The sequence below is a fragment of the Dendrobates tinctorius genome, unplaced genomic scaffold, assembly GCF_039654945.1.
Source record: "Dendrobates tinctorius isolate UK_male_01 unplaced genomic scaffold, ASM3965494v1 ptg000070l, whole genome shotgun sequence".
Classification (NCBI taxonomy): domain Eukaryota; kingdom Metazoa; phylum Chordata; class Amphibia; order Anura; family Dendrobatidae; genus Dendrobates; species Dendrobates tinctorius.
The window spans coordinates 84,220,134-84,236,286 of NW_027361738.1; the positions used below are offsets into that span (position 1 = coordinate 84,220,134).

General features: G+C 40.9%; 1 protein-coding gene across 5 annotated transcripts in view; it reads right to left on the reverse strand.

Annotated features, from left to right (window-relative positions):
* Positions 1-14,671, reverse strand: part of SGCE (sarcoglycan epsilon) — an 88,091-nt gene extending 73,420 nt beyond the window's left edge. For 2 of the 5 annotated variants that reach the window (XM_073582063.1, XM_073582060.1), the window contains exon 1: positions 14,560-14,657. In XM_073582063.1, the coding sequence (XP_073438164.1) occupies positions 14,560-14,620 (61 nt within the window). In that variant the 5' untranslated portion in view covers positions 14,621-14,657. Of the gene's footprint in view, positions 1-5,644; positions 5,807-14,559 lie in introns of those variants that run through there. The other 3 variants (XM_073582064.1, XM_073582062.1, XM_073582065.1) reach the window with 3 other exon arrangements.
* Between the last annotated feature and the right edge of the window lie 1,482 nt (positions 14,672-16,153).

Below are 16,153 nucleotides of genomic sequence, written 5' to 3' on the forward strand. Positions count from 1 at the left end.
GTAACTCAGGATCAGTAATGTAATGTATGTACACAGTGACTGCACCAGCAGAATAGTGAGTGCAGCTCTGGGGTATAATACAGGATGTAACTCAGGATCAGTAATGCAATGTATGTACACAGTGACTACACCAACAGAATAGTGAGTGCAGCTCTGGGGTATAATACAGGATTTAACTCGGGATCAGTAATGTAATGTATGTACACAGTGACTGCACCAGCAGAATAGTGAGTGCAGCTCTGGTCGATAATACAGGATGTAACTCAGGATCAGTACAGGATCAGTAATGTAATGTATGTACACAGTAACTGCACCAGCAGAATAGTAAGTGCAGCTCTGGAGTATAATACGGGATGTAACTCAGGATCAGTAATGTATTGTATGTACACAGTGACTCCACCAGCAGAATAGTGAGTGCAGCTCTGGAGTATAATACAGGATGTAACTCAGGATCAATACAGGATCAGTAATGTAATGTATGTACACATTGACTCCACCAGCTAATAGTAAGTGCAGCTGTGGAGTATAATACGGGATGTAACTCAGGATCAGTAATGTAATGTATGTACACAGTGACTGCACCAGAATAGTGAGTGCAGCTCTGGAGTATAATACAGGATGTAACTCAGGATCAGTAATGTAATGTATGTACACAGTGACTCCACCAGCAGAATAGTGAGTGCAGCTCTGGTCGATAATACAGGATGTAACTCAGGATCAGTAATATAATGTATGTACACAGTGACTCCACCAGCAGAATAGTGATTGCAGCTCTGGAGTATAATACAGGATGTAACTCAGGATCAGTAATGTAATGTATGTACACAGTGACTGCACCAGCAGAATAGTGAGTGCTGCTCTGGAGTATAATACGGGATGTAACTCAGGATCAGTAATGTAATGTATGTACACAGTGAGTGCACAACCAGAATAGTGAGTGCAGCTGTGGGGTATAATACAGGATGTAACTCAGGATCAGTAATGTAATGTATGTACACAGTGAGTGCACCAGCAGAATAGTAAGTGCAGCTCTGGAGTATAATACGGGATGTAACTCAGGATCAGTAATGTAATGTATGTACACAGTGACTGCACCAGCAGAATAGTGAGTGCAGCACTGGAGTATAATACAGGATGTAACTCAGGATCAGTAATGTAATGTATGTACACAGTGACTGCACCAGCAGAATAGTGCAGCTCTGGAGTATAATACAGGATGTAACTCAGGATCAGTAATGTAATGTATGTACACAGTGAGTGCACCAGCAGAATAGTGAGTGCAGCTCTGGGGTATAATACAGGATGTAACTCGGGATCAGTAATGTCATGTATGTACACAGTGACTGCACCAGCAGAATAGTGAGTGCAGCTCTGGTCGATAATACAGGATGTAACTCAGGATCAGTACAGGATCAGTAATGTAATGTATGTACACAGTAACTGCACCAGCAGAATAGTAAGTGCAGCTCTGGAGTATAATACGGGATGTAACTCTGGATCAGTAATGTATTGTATGTACACATTGACTCCACCAGCAGAATAGTGAGTGCAGCTCTGGAGTATAATACAGGATGTAACTCAGGATCAGTACAGGATCAGTAATGTAATGTATGTACACAGTGACTGCACCAGCAGAATAGTGAGTGCAGCTATGGAGTATAATACAGGATGTAACTCAGGATCAGTAATGTAATGTATGTACACAGTGACTGCACCAGCAGAATAGTGAGTGCAGCTCTGGAGTATAATACAGGATGTAACTCAGAATCAGTAATGTAATGTATGTACACAGTGAGTGCACCAGCAGAATAGTGAGTGCAGCTCTGGAGTATAATACAGGATGTAACTCAGGATCAGTACAGGATCAGTAATGTAATGTATGTACACAGTGACTACACCAGCAGAATAGTGAGTGCAGCTCTGGAGTATAATATGGGATGTAACTCAGGATCAGTAATGCAATGCATGTACACAGTGACTGCATCAGCAGAATAGTGAGTGCAGCTCTGGAGTATAATACAGGAGGTAACTCAGGATCAGTAATGTAATGTATGTAAACAGTGACTGCACCAGCAGAATAGTGAGTGCAGCTCTGGAGTATAATACAGGATGTAACTCAGGATCAGTATTGTAATGTATGTACACAGTGACTCCACCAGCAGAATAGTGAGTGCAGCTCTGGAGTATAATACAGGAAATAACTCAGGATCAGTAATGCAATGTATGTACACAGTGACTACACCAGCAGAATAGTGAGTGCAGCTCTGGAGTATAATATGGGATGTAACTCAGGATCAGTAATGCAATGCATGTACACAGTGACTGCATCAGCAGAATAGTGAGTGCAGCTCTGGAGTATAATACAGGAGGTAACTCAGGATCAGTAATGTAATGTATGTAAACAGTGACTGCACCAGCAGAATAGTGAGTGCAGCTCTGGAGTATAATACAGGATGTAACTCAGGATCAGTATTGTAATGTATGTACACAGTGACTCCACCAGCAGAATAGTGAGTGCAGCTCTGGAGTATAATACAGGAAGTAACTCAGGATCAGTATTGTAATGTATGTACACAGTGACTGCACCAGCAGAATAGTGAGTGCAGCTCTGGAGTATAATACAGAATGTAACTCAGGATCAGTAATGTATGTACACAGTGACTGCACCAGCAGAATAGTGAGTGCAGCTCTGGAGTATAATACAGAATGTAACTCAGGATCAGTAATGTATGTACACAGTGACTGCACCAGCAGAATAGTGAGTGCAGCTCTGGAGTATAATACAGGATGTAACTCAGGATCAGTAATGTGATGTATGTACACAGTGACTGCACCAGCAGAATAGTGAGTGCAGCTGTGGAGTATAATACAGGATGTAACTCAGGATCAGTAATGTAATGTATGTACACAGTGACTGCACCAGCAGAATAGTGAGTGCAGCTCTGGAGTATAATACAGAATGTAACTCAGGATCAGTAATGTATGTACACAGTGACTGCACCAGCAGAATAGTGAGTGCAGCTCTGGAGTATAATACAGAATGTAACTCAGGATCAGTAATGTATGTACACAGTGACTGCACCAGCAGAATAGTGAGTGCAGCTCTGGAGTATAATACAGGATGTAACTCAGGATCAGTAATGTGATGTATGTACACAGTGACTGCACCAGCAGAATAGTGAGTGCAGCTGTGGAGTATAATACAGGATGTAACTCAGGATCAGTAATGTAATGTATGTACACAGTGACTGCACCAGCAGAATAGTGAGTGCAGCTCTGGAGTATAATACAGGATGTAACTCAGGATCAGTAATGTGATGTATGTACACAGTGACTGCACCAGCAGAATAGTGAGTGCAGCTCTGGAGCATAATACAGGATGTAACTCAAAATCAGTAATGTAATGTACTGTATGTACACAGTGACTCCACCTGCAGAATAGTGAGTGCAGCTCTGGAGTATAATACAGGATGTAACTCAGGATCAGTACAGGATCAGTAATGTAATGTATGTACACAGTGACTACACCAGCAGAATAGTGAGTGCAGCTCTGGAGTATAATATGGGATGTAACTCAGGATCAGTAATGCAATGCATGTACACAGTGACTGCATCAGCAGAATAGTGAGTGCAGCTCTGGAGTATAATACAGGAGGTAACTCAGGATCAGTAATGTAATGTATGTAAACAGTGACTGCACCAGCAGAATAGTGAGTGCAGCTCTGGAGTATAATACAGGATGTAACTCAGGATCAGTATTGTAATGTATGTACACAGTGACTCCACCAGCAGAATAGTGAGTGCAGCTCTGGGGTATAATACAGGATGTAACTCAGGATCAGTAATGTAATGTATGTAAACAGTGACTGCACCAGCAGAATAGTGAGTGCAGCTCTGGAGTATAATACAGAATGTAACTCAGGATCAGTAATGTATGTACACAGTGACTGCACCAGCAGAATAGTGAGTGCAGCTCTGGAGTATAATACAGAATGTAACTCAGGATCAGTAATGTATGTACACAGTGACTGCACCAGCAGAATAGTGAGTGCAGCTCTGGAGTATAATACAGGATGTAACTCAGGATCAGTAATGTGATGTATGTACACAGTGACTGCACCAGCAGAATAGTGAGTGCAGCTGTGGAGTATAATACAGGATGTAACTCAGGATCAGTAATGTAATGTATGTACACAGTGACTGCACCAGCAGAATAGTGAGTGCAGCTCTGGAGTATAATACAGGATGTAACTCAGGATCAGTAATGTGATGTATGTACACAGTGACTGCACCAGCAGAATAGTGAGTGCAGCTCTGGAGCATAATACAGGATGTAACTCAAAATCAGTAATGTAATGTACTGTATGTACACAGTGACTCCACCTGCAGAATAGTGAGTGCAGCTCTGGAGTATAATACAGGATGTAACTCAGGATCAGTACAGGATCAGTAATGTAATGTATGTACACAGTGACTACACCAGCAGAATAGTGAGTGCAGCTCTGGAGTATAATATGGGATGTAACTCAGGATCAGTAATGCAATGCATGTACACAGTGACTGCACCAGCAGAATAGTGAGTGCAGCTCTGGAGTATAATACAGAATGTAACTCAGGATCAGTAATGTATGTACACAGTGACTGCACCAGCAGAATAGTGAGTGCAGCTCTGGAGTATAATACAGAATGTAACTCAGGATCAGTAATGTATGTACACAGTGACTGCACCAGCAGAATAGTGAGTGCAGCTCTGGAGTATAATACAGGATGTAACTCAGGATCAGTAATGTGATGTATGTACACAGTGACTGCACCAGCAGAATAGTGAGTGCAGCTGTGGAGTATAATACAGGATGTAACTCAGGATCAGTAATGTAATGTATGTACACAGTGACAGCAACAGCAGAATAGTGAGTGCAGCTCTGGAGTATAATACAGGATGTAACTCAGGATCAGTAATGTGATGTATGTACACAGTGACTGCACCAGCAGAATAGTGAGTGCAGCTCTGGAGCATAATACAGGATGTAACTCAAAATCAGTAATGTAATGTACTGTATGTACACAGTGACTCAACCTGCAGAATAGTGAGTGCAGCTCTGGTGGATAATACAGTATGTAACTCAGGGTCAATGCAGAATTAAAAAACTGAGGTCTGAGCTGAAAAAGGAAGTTAATATGTATGCAGAATGTAACCAAAAACTAGACAGAAAACACAAATATCCTAAAATAAAAAGAATAAACTGCAAAAATTGCATGAAGGTAGTAATAATAATAAGGGTATTTAGTAAACATAATTTTGATCAAAAGAATGTACAAGCCATGCCGCCACGTCAAGGCAACCCTTGTGGGACAGTCCTAACTCTTTCCACTTGATGTGGTGGGATGGCTTGTACATTCTTTTGATCAAAATTATGTTTACTAAATACCCTTATTATTATTACTACCTTCATGCAATTTTTACAGTTTATTCTTTTTATTTTAGGATATTTGTGTTTTCTGTCTTGTTTTTGGTTTTCTTCAGTACAGAATTAGTAATCTATATATATAAAGCTGAGTGCATGTATGTGTGTATGTATCAAGCCACACCCACTCCACATATCCACACTCACTCCACACTCAAAGCTCCGTCCACACAACCCACCTTGTTAGCGCACACGGGCAGAGACACATTATCCTAGAAAGCAACCCTGCAAAACTCAACGGCTGCGACGTCCCAGCCACTGCGAGCTACAATCAGGGCTGCCGACTTCAGAGTATCAGTGTGCGACAGGCACAGGCCACATCTTGCTCCGTCGTTTATAGAATTGAGCAGCTCCTGTGAGGCATGATGCCAAGGTAAAGGGAGGCGCCTCATGGATTACACCGCTGTGCTCATAACAGGAAGTTGCTGTGCACGTGTGAGGGAAAGAGAGGAGCGAGGGGGGAAATGAGAGGAGTGAGGGGAAAATGAGAGGAGTGAGGGGAAAATGAGAGGAGTGAGGGAAAATGAGAGGTATGATGGGAAAATGAGAAATGAGGTGCTGCTGCAGTATGACGCTGTGTATAGAGAAGAGTGAGGCGCTGCAGGTGGAGGCTGTGTATAAGGCCACATTCACACGTTCAGTATTTGGTCAGTACTTTACCTGAGTATTTAAAAGTCAAAACCACGAGTGGGAGAAAAATACACAAGTTGTGATGTGTTTCTAATATGCTTTTCCTCTGATTGTTTTACTCCCAAGTTTTAGCTTACAAATACGGACCAAATAACGTGTGAACGAGGTCTAAAGGAGAAAAGTGTGGCGCTGCAGAAGAAGTAGGCTGTGTATATGATATGATTTATTGCAATTAGTACAAGTTCTCTTGGGATCAAGTGTTTCCAATTGTATATGGAAGAGGAGTGTGAGGTGCTTCCGGAGGAGGCGACTATAAAGGAGAAAAGCTGTGCTGCAGAAAAATGCTGTGTATAAAGTAGGAGCGTGAGGTGCAGGAGGAGGCTGTGTAAAAAGAAGGAGCAGGAGGTGCAGGAGGAATAAGGCCCCTTAACTGCTGCCGTTAGAAGTCGTATCGGCAGTTGTTAAGGGGTTAATATTGTGTTTAAAAAAATGCAGCTTCAACAAAATGGCGCCGGTTGTGTTCCGTATACCAGTTTGGGAGCGTTGCTATGTTCAACAGCGACAATATATGTGCAATATAATCATTATAATATGTTATAACTAACCACAGTTACTATGCCCGGGCAGCGCCGGGCTCTCCAGCTAGTGTTATATATTTATAATCTGACTCGGTTTCTTCTTATAGACTGATTTGAAACCGTAATAAACTGTAATAATCTCAAGACAACAAACTACTAAAAATAATCTTTCCCTTTCAGGATAATACACAGACACTACCGCTCAGCCAGCGTTGCTTTATTTGTCCTGGCGCTGGATACAGATAAGCCGCGCACGCTGCTCTAAATAAAGTGTTTAGGACGAGAACAACCGATATACTGTATTATGTAACGCACAGAAAAAAGCAGACTGCACAGTTTATGACCAGATTTGGTAATTTTTTGGCATTTGCGTGTGTTGTGATACTTTTCTGCCCATTCACGCCCACGCTCCACCTCTCACATACTTCCCAAGTGTTGTTCTTTTGGAGAACAGTCCTTACAATTCAGTCACAAGCAGAAGCTTCACTTACAGATTAATGCGAAATCAGTGATGGCCGACCTCTGTCCATGCACCATGTACAATACTATGTACTGTAATCCCTATGTGACAGAGCGGCCCCATAATGACCGGGGCCCGGGAATGACTCCTTACTATACTTACTGTATAACTGTAAACCCCAGATTCTCAACAGTGACATGTGTACCCCTGCTTTATATATCCCCCATCATGGTATATGTCCCTTATCCTGGTCCCCATCCTGGTATATACATCTCCCATCCTGGTATATATGTTCCCCGTTCTGTCGCTGTTCTTTAATGTATAGAAAAAAGCTAAATATTATATTCACCAGGGGCCTACAAAGAAGAAATGGGACCCCATAGCAGAAGTATTATGCACTCCTCATAGTCCTCCATATAGTATAATGAATTTCATAGCCCACCATATAATATACTGCCCAGCCCATTGTTCTCCATATAGTATAATGCACAGCCCACAGTCATCCATATAGTATAATGCATTTCATCACCCTCCATATACTATACTGCACAGCCCTTAGTTCTCCATATAGTATAATACACAGCGCAAAGTCATCCATATAATATAGTGCACCCCCATAGTCATCCATATAATATCGTGCACCTCCATATTAATACATTACACAGTCGATATGCTTCATATAGCATACTGCACAGTCCATACACCTCCATATAGTATAATGCACCCCATTGTCTCCCATATAGTGTAACGCACTTCCCCAGAGTCCTTCATATAATATAATGCACCCCATAGTCCTCCATACAGTATAATGCACTTCTATATTAGTATAGTATACAGCCCAAATCTTTCACATAGTATAATGGACAACCCATAGACCTCCATAAAGTGTAATGCACAGCTCATAGTCATCTATAAACTTTAATGCACAGCCAATAGTCATTCATAAAGTATAATGCACCCCTATAGTATCCACAAAGTATAATGCACATCCCATATTCATCCATAAAGTATTACGCACACCCCATATTCATCCATAAAGTATAATGCACAAACCATAGTCATCCATAAAGTATAATGCACATCCCATATTCATCCATAAAGTATTACGCACATCCCATATTCATCCATAAAGTATAATGCACAAACCATAGTCATCCATAAAGTGTAATGCACATCCCATAGTCATCCATAAAGTATGATGCACATCCCATATTCATCCATAAAGTATAATGCACAACCCATAGTCATCCATAAAGTATAATGCACAAACCATAGTCATCCATAAAGTATGATGCACATCCCATATTCATCCATAAAGTATAATGCACAAACCATAGTCATCCATAAAGTGTAATGCACATCCCATAGTCATCCATAAAGTATGATGCACATCCCATATTCATCCATAAAGTATAATGCACATCCCATAGTCATCCATAAAGTATAATGCACATCCCATAGTCATCCATAAAGTATAATGCACAAACCATAGTCATCCATAAAGTGTAATGCACATCCCATAGTCATCCATAAAGTATGATGCACATCCCATATTCATCCATAAAGTATGATGCACATCCCATAGTCATCCATAAAGTATAATGCACATCCCATAGTCATCCATAAAGTATAATGCACAGCCCATAGTCATCCATAAAGTATGATGCACATCCCATAGTCATCCATAAAGTATGATGCACATCCCATAGTCATCCATAAAGTATAATGCACACACCATAGTCATCCATAAAGTATGATGCACATCCCATAGTCATCCATAAAGTATGATGCACATCCCATAGTCATCCATAAAGTATAATGCACAGCCCTTGGTCCTCCATAAAGTATGATGCACATCCCATAGTCATCCATAAAGTATAATGCACATCCCATAGTCATCCATAAAGTATAATGCACAAACCATAGTCATCCATAAAGTATAATGCACACACCATAGTCATCCATAAAGTATGATGCACATCCCATAGTCATCCATAAAGTATGATGCACATCCCATAGTCATCCATAAAGTATAATGCACAGCCCTTGGTCCTCCATAAAGTATAATGCACATCCCATAGTCATCCATAAAGTATAATGCACATCCCATAGTCATCCATAAAGTATAATGCACAAACCATAGTCATCCATAAAGTATGATGCACATCCCATAGTCATCCATAAAGTATGATGCACATCCCATAGTCATCCATAAAGTATAATGCACATCCCATATTCATCCATAAAGTATAATGCACATCCCATATTCATCCATAAAGTATAATGCACAGCCCATAGTCATCCATAAAGTATAATGCACATCCCATATTCATCCATAAAGTATAATGCACATCCCATATTCATCCATAAAGTATGATGCACATCCCATAGTCATCCATAAAGTATAATGCACATCCCATATTCATCCATAAAGTATAATGCACAGCCCATATTCATCCATAAAGTATAATGCACAACCCATAGTCATCCATAAAGTATAATGCACATCCCATATTCATCCATAAAGTATGATGCACATCCCATAGTCATCCATAAAGTATAATGCACAGCCCTTGGTCCTCCATAAAGTATGATGCACATCCCATAGTCATCCATAAAGTATAATGCACAAACCATAGTCATCCATAAAGTATGATGCACATCCCATAGTCATCCATAAAGTATGATGCACATCCCACAGTCATCCATAAAGTATAATGCACATCCCATATTCATCCATAAAGTATAATGCACATCCCATATTCATCCATAAAGTATAATGCACAGCCCATAGTCATCCATAAAGTATAATGCACATCCCATATTCATCCATAAAGTATAATGCACATCCCATATTCATCCATAAAGTATGATGCACATCCCATAGTCATCCATAAAGTATAATGCACATCCCATATTCATCCATAAAGTATAATGCACATCCCATATTCATCCATAAAGTATAATGCACATCCCATATTCATCCATAAAGTATAATGCACATCCCATATTCATCCATAAAGTATAATGCACAGCCCATAGTCATCCATAAAGTATAATGCACATCCCATATTCATCCATAAAGTATAATGCACAGCCCATATTCATCCATAAAGTATAATGCACACACCATATTCATCCATAAAGTATAATGCACATCCCATATTCATCCATAAAGTATGATGCACATCCCATAGTCATCCATAAAGTATAATGCACATCCCATATTCATCCATAAAGTATAATGCACATCCCATATTCATCCATAAAGTATGATGCACATCCCATATTCATCCATAAAGTATAATGCACATCCCATATTCATCCATAAAGTATGATGCACATCCCATAGTCATCCATAAAGTATAATGCACATCCCATATTCATCCATAAAGTATAATGCACATCCCATAGTCATCCATAAAGTATAATGCACAGCCCATAGTCATCTATAAAGTATGATGCACATCCCATAGTCATCCATAAAGTATAATGCACATCCCATAGTCATCCATAAAGTATAATGCACATCCCATATTCATCCATAAAGTATAATGCACATCCCATAGTCATCCATAAAGTATAATGCACATCCCATAGTCATCCATAAAGTATAATGCACATCCCATATTCATCCATAAAGTATAATGCACAGCCCATATTCATCCATAAAGTATAATGCACAGCCCATATTCATCCATAAAGTATAATGCACATCCCATATTCATCCATAAAGTATGATGCACATCCCATAGTCATCCATAAAGTATAATGCACATCCCATATTCATCCATAAAGTATAATGCACAGCCCATATTCATCCATAAAGTATAATGCACAGCCCATATTCATCCATAAAGTATAATGCACATCCCATATTCATCCATAAAGTATGATGCACATCCCATAGTCATCCATAAAGTATGATGCACATCCCATAGTCATCCATAAAGTATGATGCACATCCCATATTCATCCATAAAGTATAATGCACATCCCATATTCATCCATAAAGTATAATGCACATCCCATAGTCATCCATAAAGTATGATGCACATCCCATAGTCATCCATAAAGTATGATGCACATCCCATAGTCATCCATAAAGTATAATGCACATCCCATATTCATCCATAAAGTATAATGCACATCCCATATTCATCCATAAAGTATGATGCACATCCCATAGTCATCCATAAAGTATGATGCACATCCCATAGTCATCCATAAAGTATAATGCACATCCCATATTCATCCATAAAGTATAATGCACATCCCATATTCATCCATAAAGTATAATGCACATCCCATAGTCATCCATAAAGTATGATGCACATCCCATAGTCATCCATAAAGTATAATGCACATCCCATATTCATCCATAAAGTATAATGCACATCCCATATTCATCCATAAAGTATAATGCACAGCCCATATTCATCCATAAAGTATAATGCACATCCCATAGTCATCCATAAAGTATGATGCACATCCCATAGTCATCCATAAAGTATAATGCACATCCCATATTCATCCATAAAGTATAATGCACAGCCCATATTCATCCATAAAGTATAATGCACATCCCATATTCATCCATAAAGTATAATGCACAGCCCATATTCATCCATAAAGTATAATGCACATCCCATATTCATCCATAAAGTATAATGCACAGCCCATAGTCATCTATAAAGTATGATGCACATCCCATAGTCATCCATAAAGTATGATGCACATCCCATAGTCATCCATAAAGTATAATGCACAGCCCATAATCCTATACAAAGTTTAATGTACAGTCCATAGTCTACCATAAAGTGTAATGCACAGACTATTGTCCTCCATAAAGTATAATGCACCTCAGATTCCGACATGCAGTATAATGCACAGCCCATAGTCCTCCATATAATATATAATATAATGCACAGCCCATAGTCCTCCATATAATATATAATATAATGCACCGCCCATGGTCATCTATGCAGTAGTATGGCCACGCTGTATTCACTGATTAAAAATAATACTAAATACTCACCTTCTCTCCACTCTCCCTCCTGAAGCCTGCAGATGACATCAGTGTGCAAGTGTCAGGCCCATATGACGTCACTGCCCTGCGCCCCCCGATCACATGCACTGTTGACATCTTACCCAGTTGAAGTTTCTGCTGGCATCGGCGGGCCCCCCATCTGTAAGGGCCCGGTCGCTACCTCTACGACTGCGGTTGTTATGCCCCTGTTTGGTGATGTCATTTTATTTGTTAGTTTTTGGCTTAGGAACATTAAGAAACACTGCAGAATTTGTCTCCTATCTGCCTTTTGGCCTCTCGTTATATAATATCCTAAGCGGAACCATTATAGACTTTCTAAGGCTCCATAATTAGGAGCTAAATGACGCCCTGAACACGGTTAGGAGGGTTACATGTCCTTGTGTATGAATCCTATTTTTTTTTTCTTTTTCAGCTGCACTTTATTTGCTTTGATAACCAATTATTAGATAATTACGACCAAAAGTTAAAGAGAAGATATCATGATAAAATGACCTATAATTTAAATCACTTTTTAGTTTACTTAAAAGGTTTTTTTTCATATCACAGTCTGCGCTTGAAAACAAAAATCTAGCTTTCACATCAGCCATTGCACTTGCACATTAGCCACAATGAACAGACTCTAACAACTATCTAGTTTTGAACCATGTAATGAGCGTGTGCAAAGGTCATTGTGAATGGAGAGGGAGCTGTGACATCACCTATTGTGATTGATGGATCCTCTGTTATCAGCTGTTTATAGAGGTGTTATCGGTCATTGTACAGGAGAAGGAGGTGAGCTGTGACATCACCTATTGTGAATGATGGATCCTGTGTTATCTACTGTGTATAGAGGTGTTATCAGTCATTGTACAGGAGGAGGAGCAGGTGAGCTGTGATATCACATAGTGCTAGAGTGTGCACACGCTGCGGATTCTGCTGCGGATCCGCAGCGGATTTGGCCCTGCGGATCCGCAGCAGTTTTTGTTGCGGTGTAGAGTACCATTATAACATATCAAAAACAAAATTTCAAAACCGCAGCATGTCAATTCTTTGTGCGGATTCCGCAGCGATTTGGCATCTGCCCCATGACAGGTGTCAAGCTGCAGGGGAAACCCGCAGACCAATCCGCAGAAAAACTGCGGATAAACAGCAGGTCTTTTGATCTGCGCATTTACCTGCGGTTTTCGATAAATCCGAGCGGAAAAATCCGCAGGTGAATCTGCAGCGTGTGCACACAGCCTTACTGTTGGATCCTGTATATCAGCTGTGTAGAGAGGTGTTACCTGCCATTGTATGCCTGCCTCTGCCTTTGCTGGTAATAAGCCCACTGAAAACTCTTGCTAAAAGAACAGAAAGGAAGAGTCTAAAATAGCCCTAGTAGAAATTGTGAAAACTGCAAGATATTTTTTTTATAAAGATTGTAATATGAAAAAGAAACATAATGTAACAAATACACAGAGATTTAATCGATAGGTTATTTTCCGATGACAAATTTCCTTTAATCTTTGTGCTGCCATATTTGTCCTTAGCGGCACCGTTCTATAGACAAATGTTCAGCGTCGTCCCATAGATAGGTGCCAGATCGACATCTCCAGCATAGGTCCGAATTTGCATTGCAATGTTGCCATTTCCCAGGGTGCACGGGTGTAGTACACGGCCGTAGTCATCCCTATGATTGTACAGCATAAGCGAGTAGATGAAACCTATAAGAATTGGGGGGGGGGGTGTTGGTCACTTTTTTGGCGTATGTGGCTACCATTATCGATGGGTGCGAAAAATGGGTTTACCACATGTAGCAGGGATGAGTTTGTCATTTAGACCTCTTTCACACATCCGTATGTCACCATCAGTCAAAATCCGCCGTTTTGCTAAAAAACCGGATCCGCCATTTTTCTTGGCGGATCTGTTTTTTTTCCCATTGAGTTGCATTACCGGCAGATCTTGACGGATGGTCATCCGTTGGATCTGTTTTTATACGGATCCGCCAAAATTTTGGTGTCCGCCGACTTGCCCGGACGGATAATGAAACGTTTTTTTTTGGCCGGCCGGATCCGCATTTTGCAGTGCGCATGCTCTCTCTCTCTCTCTTCCTTTAAATTTCTGCCTTATCCGGATCCGTCAAAATGACGGTCCGGTGACACCCGTTTGTTTCAATCCGCCAACGGATCCGCTAAAAAATGAGCTAAAAAACAGATGTGTGAAACAGGCCTTATCTGTTACTTTCTCGGATACTTAAATGACAAATTCATTCTGCTGGGATGGAGGACGGATACATGACGGATACATTGCAGCAGATGTGGCAGACTGCACCCACACACCGCACATCCTGCCAGTGCTGTGTGTGCCTGGGCGGCTATGTGCAGGGGGACGCGGGGCCACACGCTCGCACATATGTACCTGTCAGCAGGAGGGGGCCACATCTCACAGCAATGAGGTTCATCCCCAGCAGCAGCTGCATCTTCCCTCTCCCTGATTCTGTTTGTGGAAGGCAAGAGCAGCAGCAGCAGCCTCATCCCCTCCTCTTCCTCTCCCTCCCTCCATCCATGTCCTTCCCTCCCTCCTCTACATGTCCCTCTCTTTCTCCTCTCTAACAGCCATTAACAATGTTTGCTCTCAGCCTCAGCAGATTCCTGGGCTTTGGGGAGGAATACCATGGAAGAAATGCAAGCAATTTTAATACAAGCAGCACAATGCAGATGTGGCGTCCTCTTGGGTCCTATGGGACGAAGGAGGGCTGCCGACGTAACCATAAGTTCACGCTCAAATTTATTTTTTATCATCAGTTTGCATCATTCTTCAGCATCTAAAAAAAATTAGGAATGTTATTTCATTAGTGTCAGACTAGATCACTAAGAAAAGACCCAGACCCCCTAAATTCATACAAACACTGACCCCAGACTAAACTGATACAGACCCCCGTCCAGATTCTCTAAATTAAAACTAATCCCAGATCAGTTGCCCCTAAATAAAGACCCCTAAACTCATACAGACCCTAGTACAGATCAATAAAAGGGATCCCAGACCAGATTCCAAAACTAATACAGACCCCAGATTAGATCTCTAAGAAAAGAACCAGACTCCCTAAACTCATCCAGACCCCAGACCAGATGATCTAAATTAAAACTAATCCACAACCAGACGCCCCTAACACAGACCCCTTAAACTAATGCAGACTCTAGATCAGATCCCTTGTACAAAGCTCATGAAAAATGAGACCCTTGACCAAACCCCCTAAACTCACACCGACCGAAGAACAGATTCCAAAACTAATACAGACCCCAGACTAGATCACTAAGAAAAGACTCAGACCCCATGCAAACCCCAGGCAAGATAGTCTAATCTAAAACTGATCCCAGATCAGGTGCCCCAAAATACAGATTCCCCTCAATTAGATCAGATCCCTTAAACAAAAAGTGACCCCAAAATTATCCCCTAAAAAGAGACCTAGACCAAACCCCTAAACTTATGACTCCAGAACAGAACTTGGATCACATCCCTTAAACAAGTGACCTGAGACTGGTCCCCTAAAAAGAGATCTATACCAGACCCCCTAAACTCTTGCAGTGCCCAGGACAGATACTCTAAACAAAGACTGATCCTAAACCAGATCCCCCAAACACAGAGCATCTAAACTAATACAAACCATACTGTAGACCACATCCTTTAAACAAAAAGTGATCCCAGACTGGTCCCCGCAGGTTTTGCACCTCTATCCTATTATAAGATAGACCCTCAAACCCAGGGCCAGTTTTAGGTAAAGTGGGGCCCTAGGCAAAGTTTAAAAGGAGGCCCCAAATGCTAACATATTGCACATCACACAGAAGCATTTAGGTTGTATTTACATGCGCTAAGTTCAGGACTCTAAATGAGTGTGACCGACAATATTGAAGTCGTTCAACACTTGTTTCCCAGCCTCTTTCCACCATCTGAGAAAGAATGATGGGCACAGAACAATCACTAGTGGATCAATCTGTCCCCATACAGTATCATG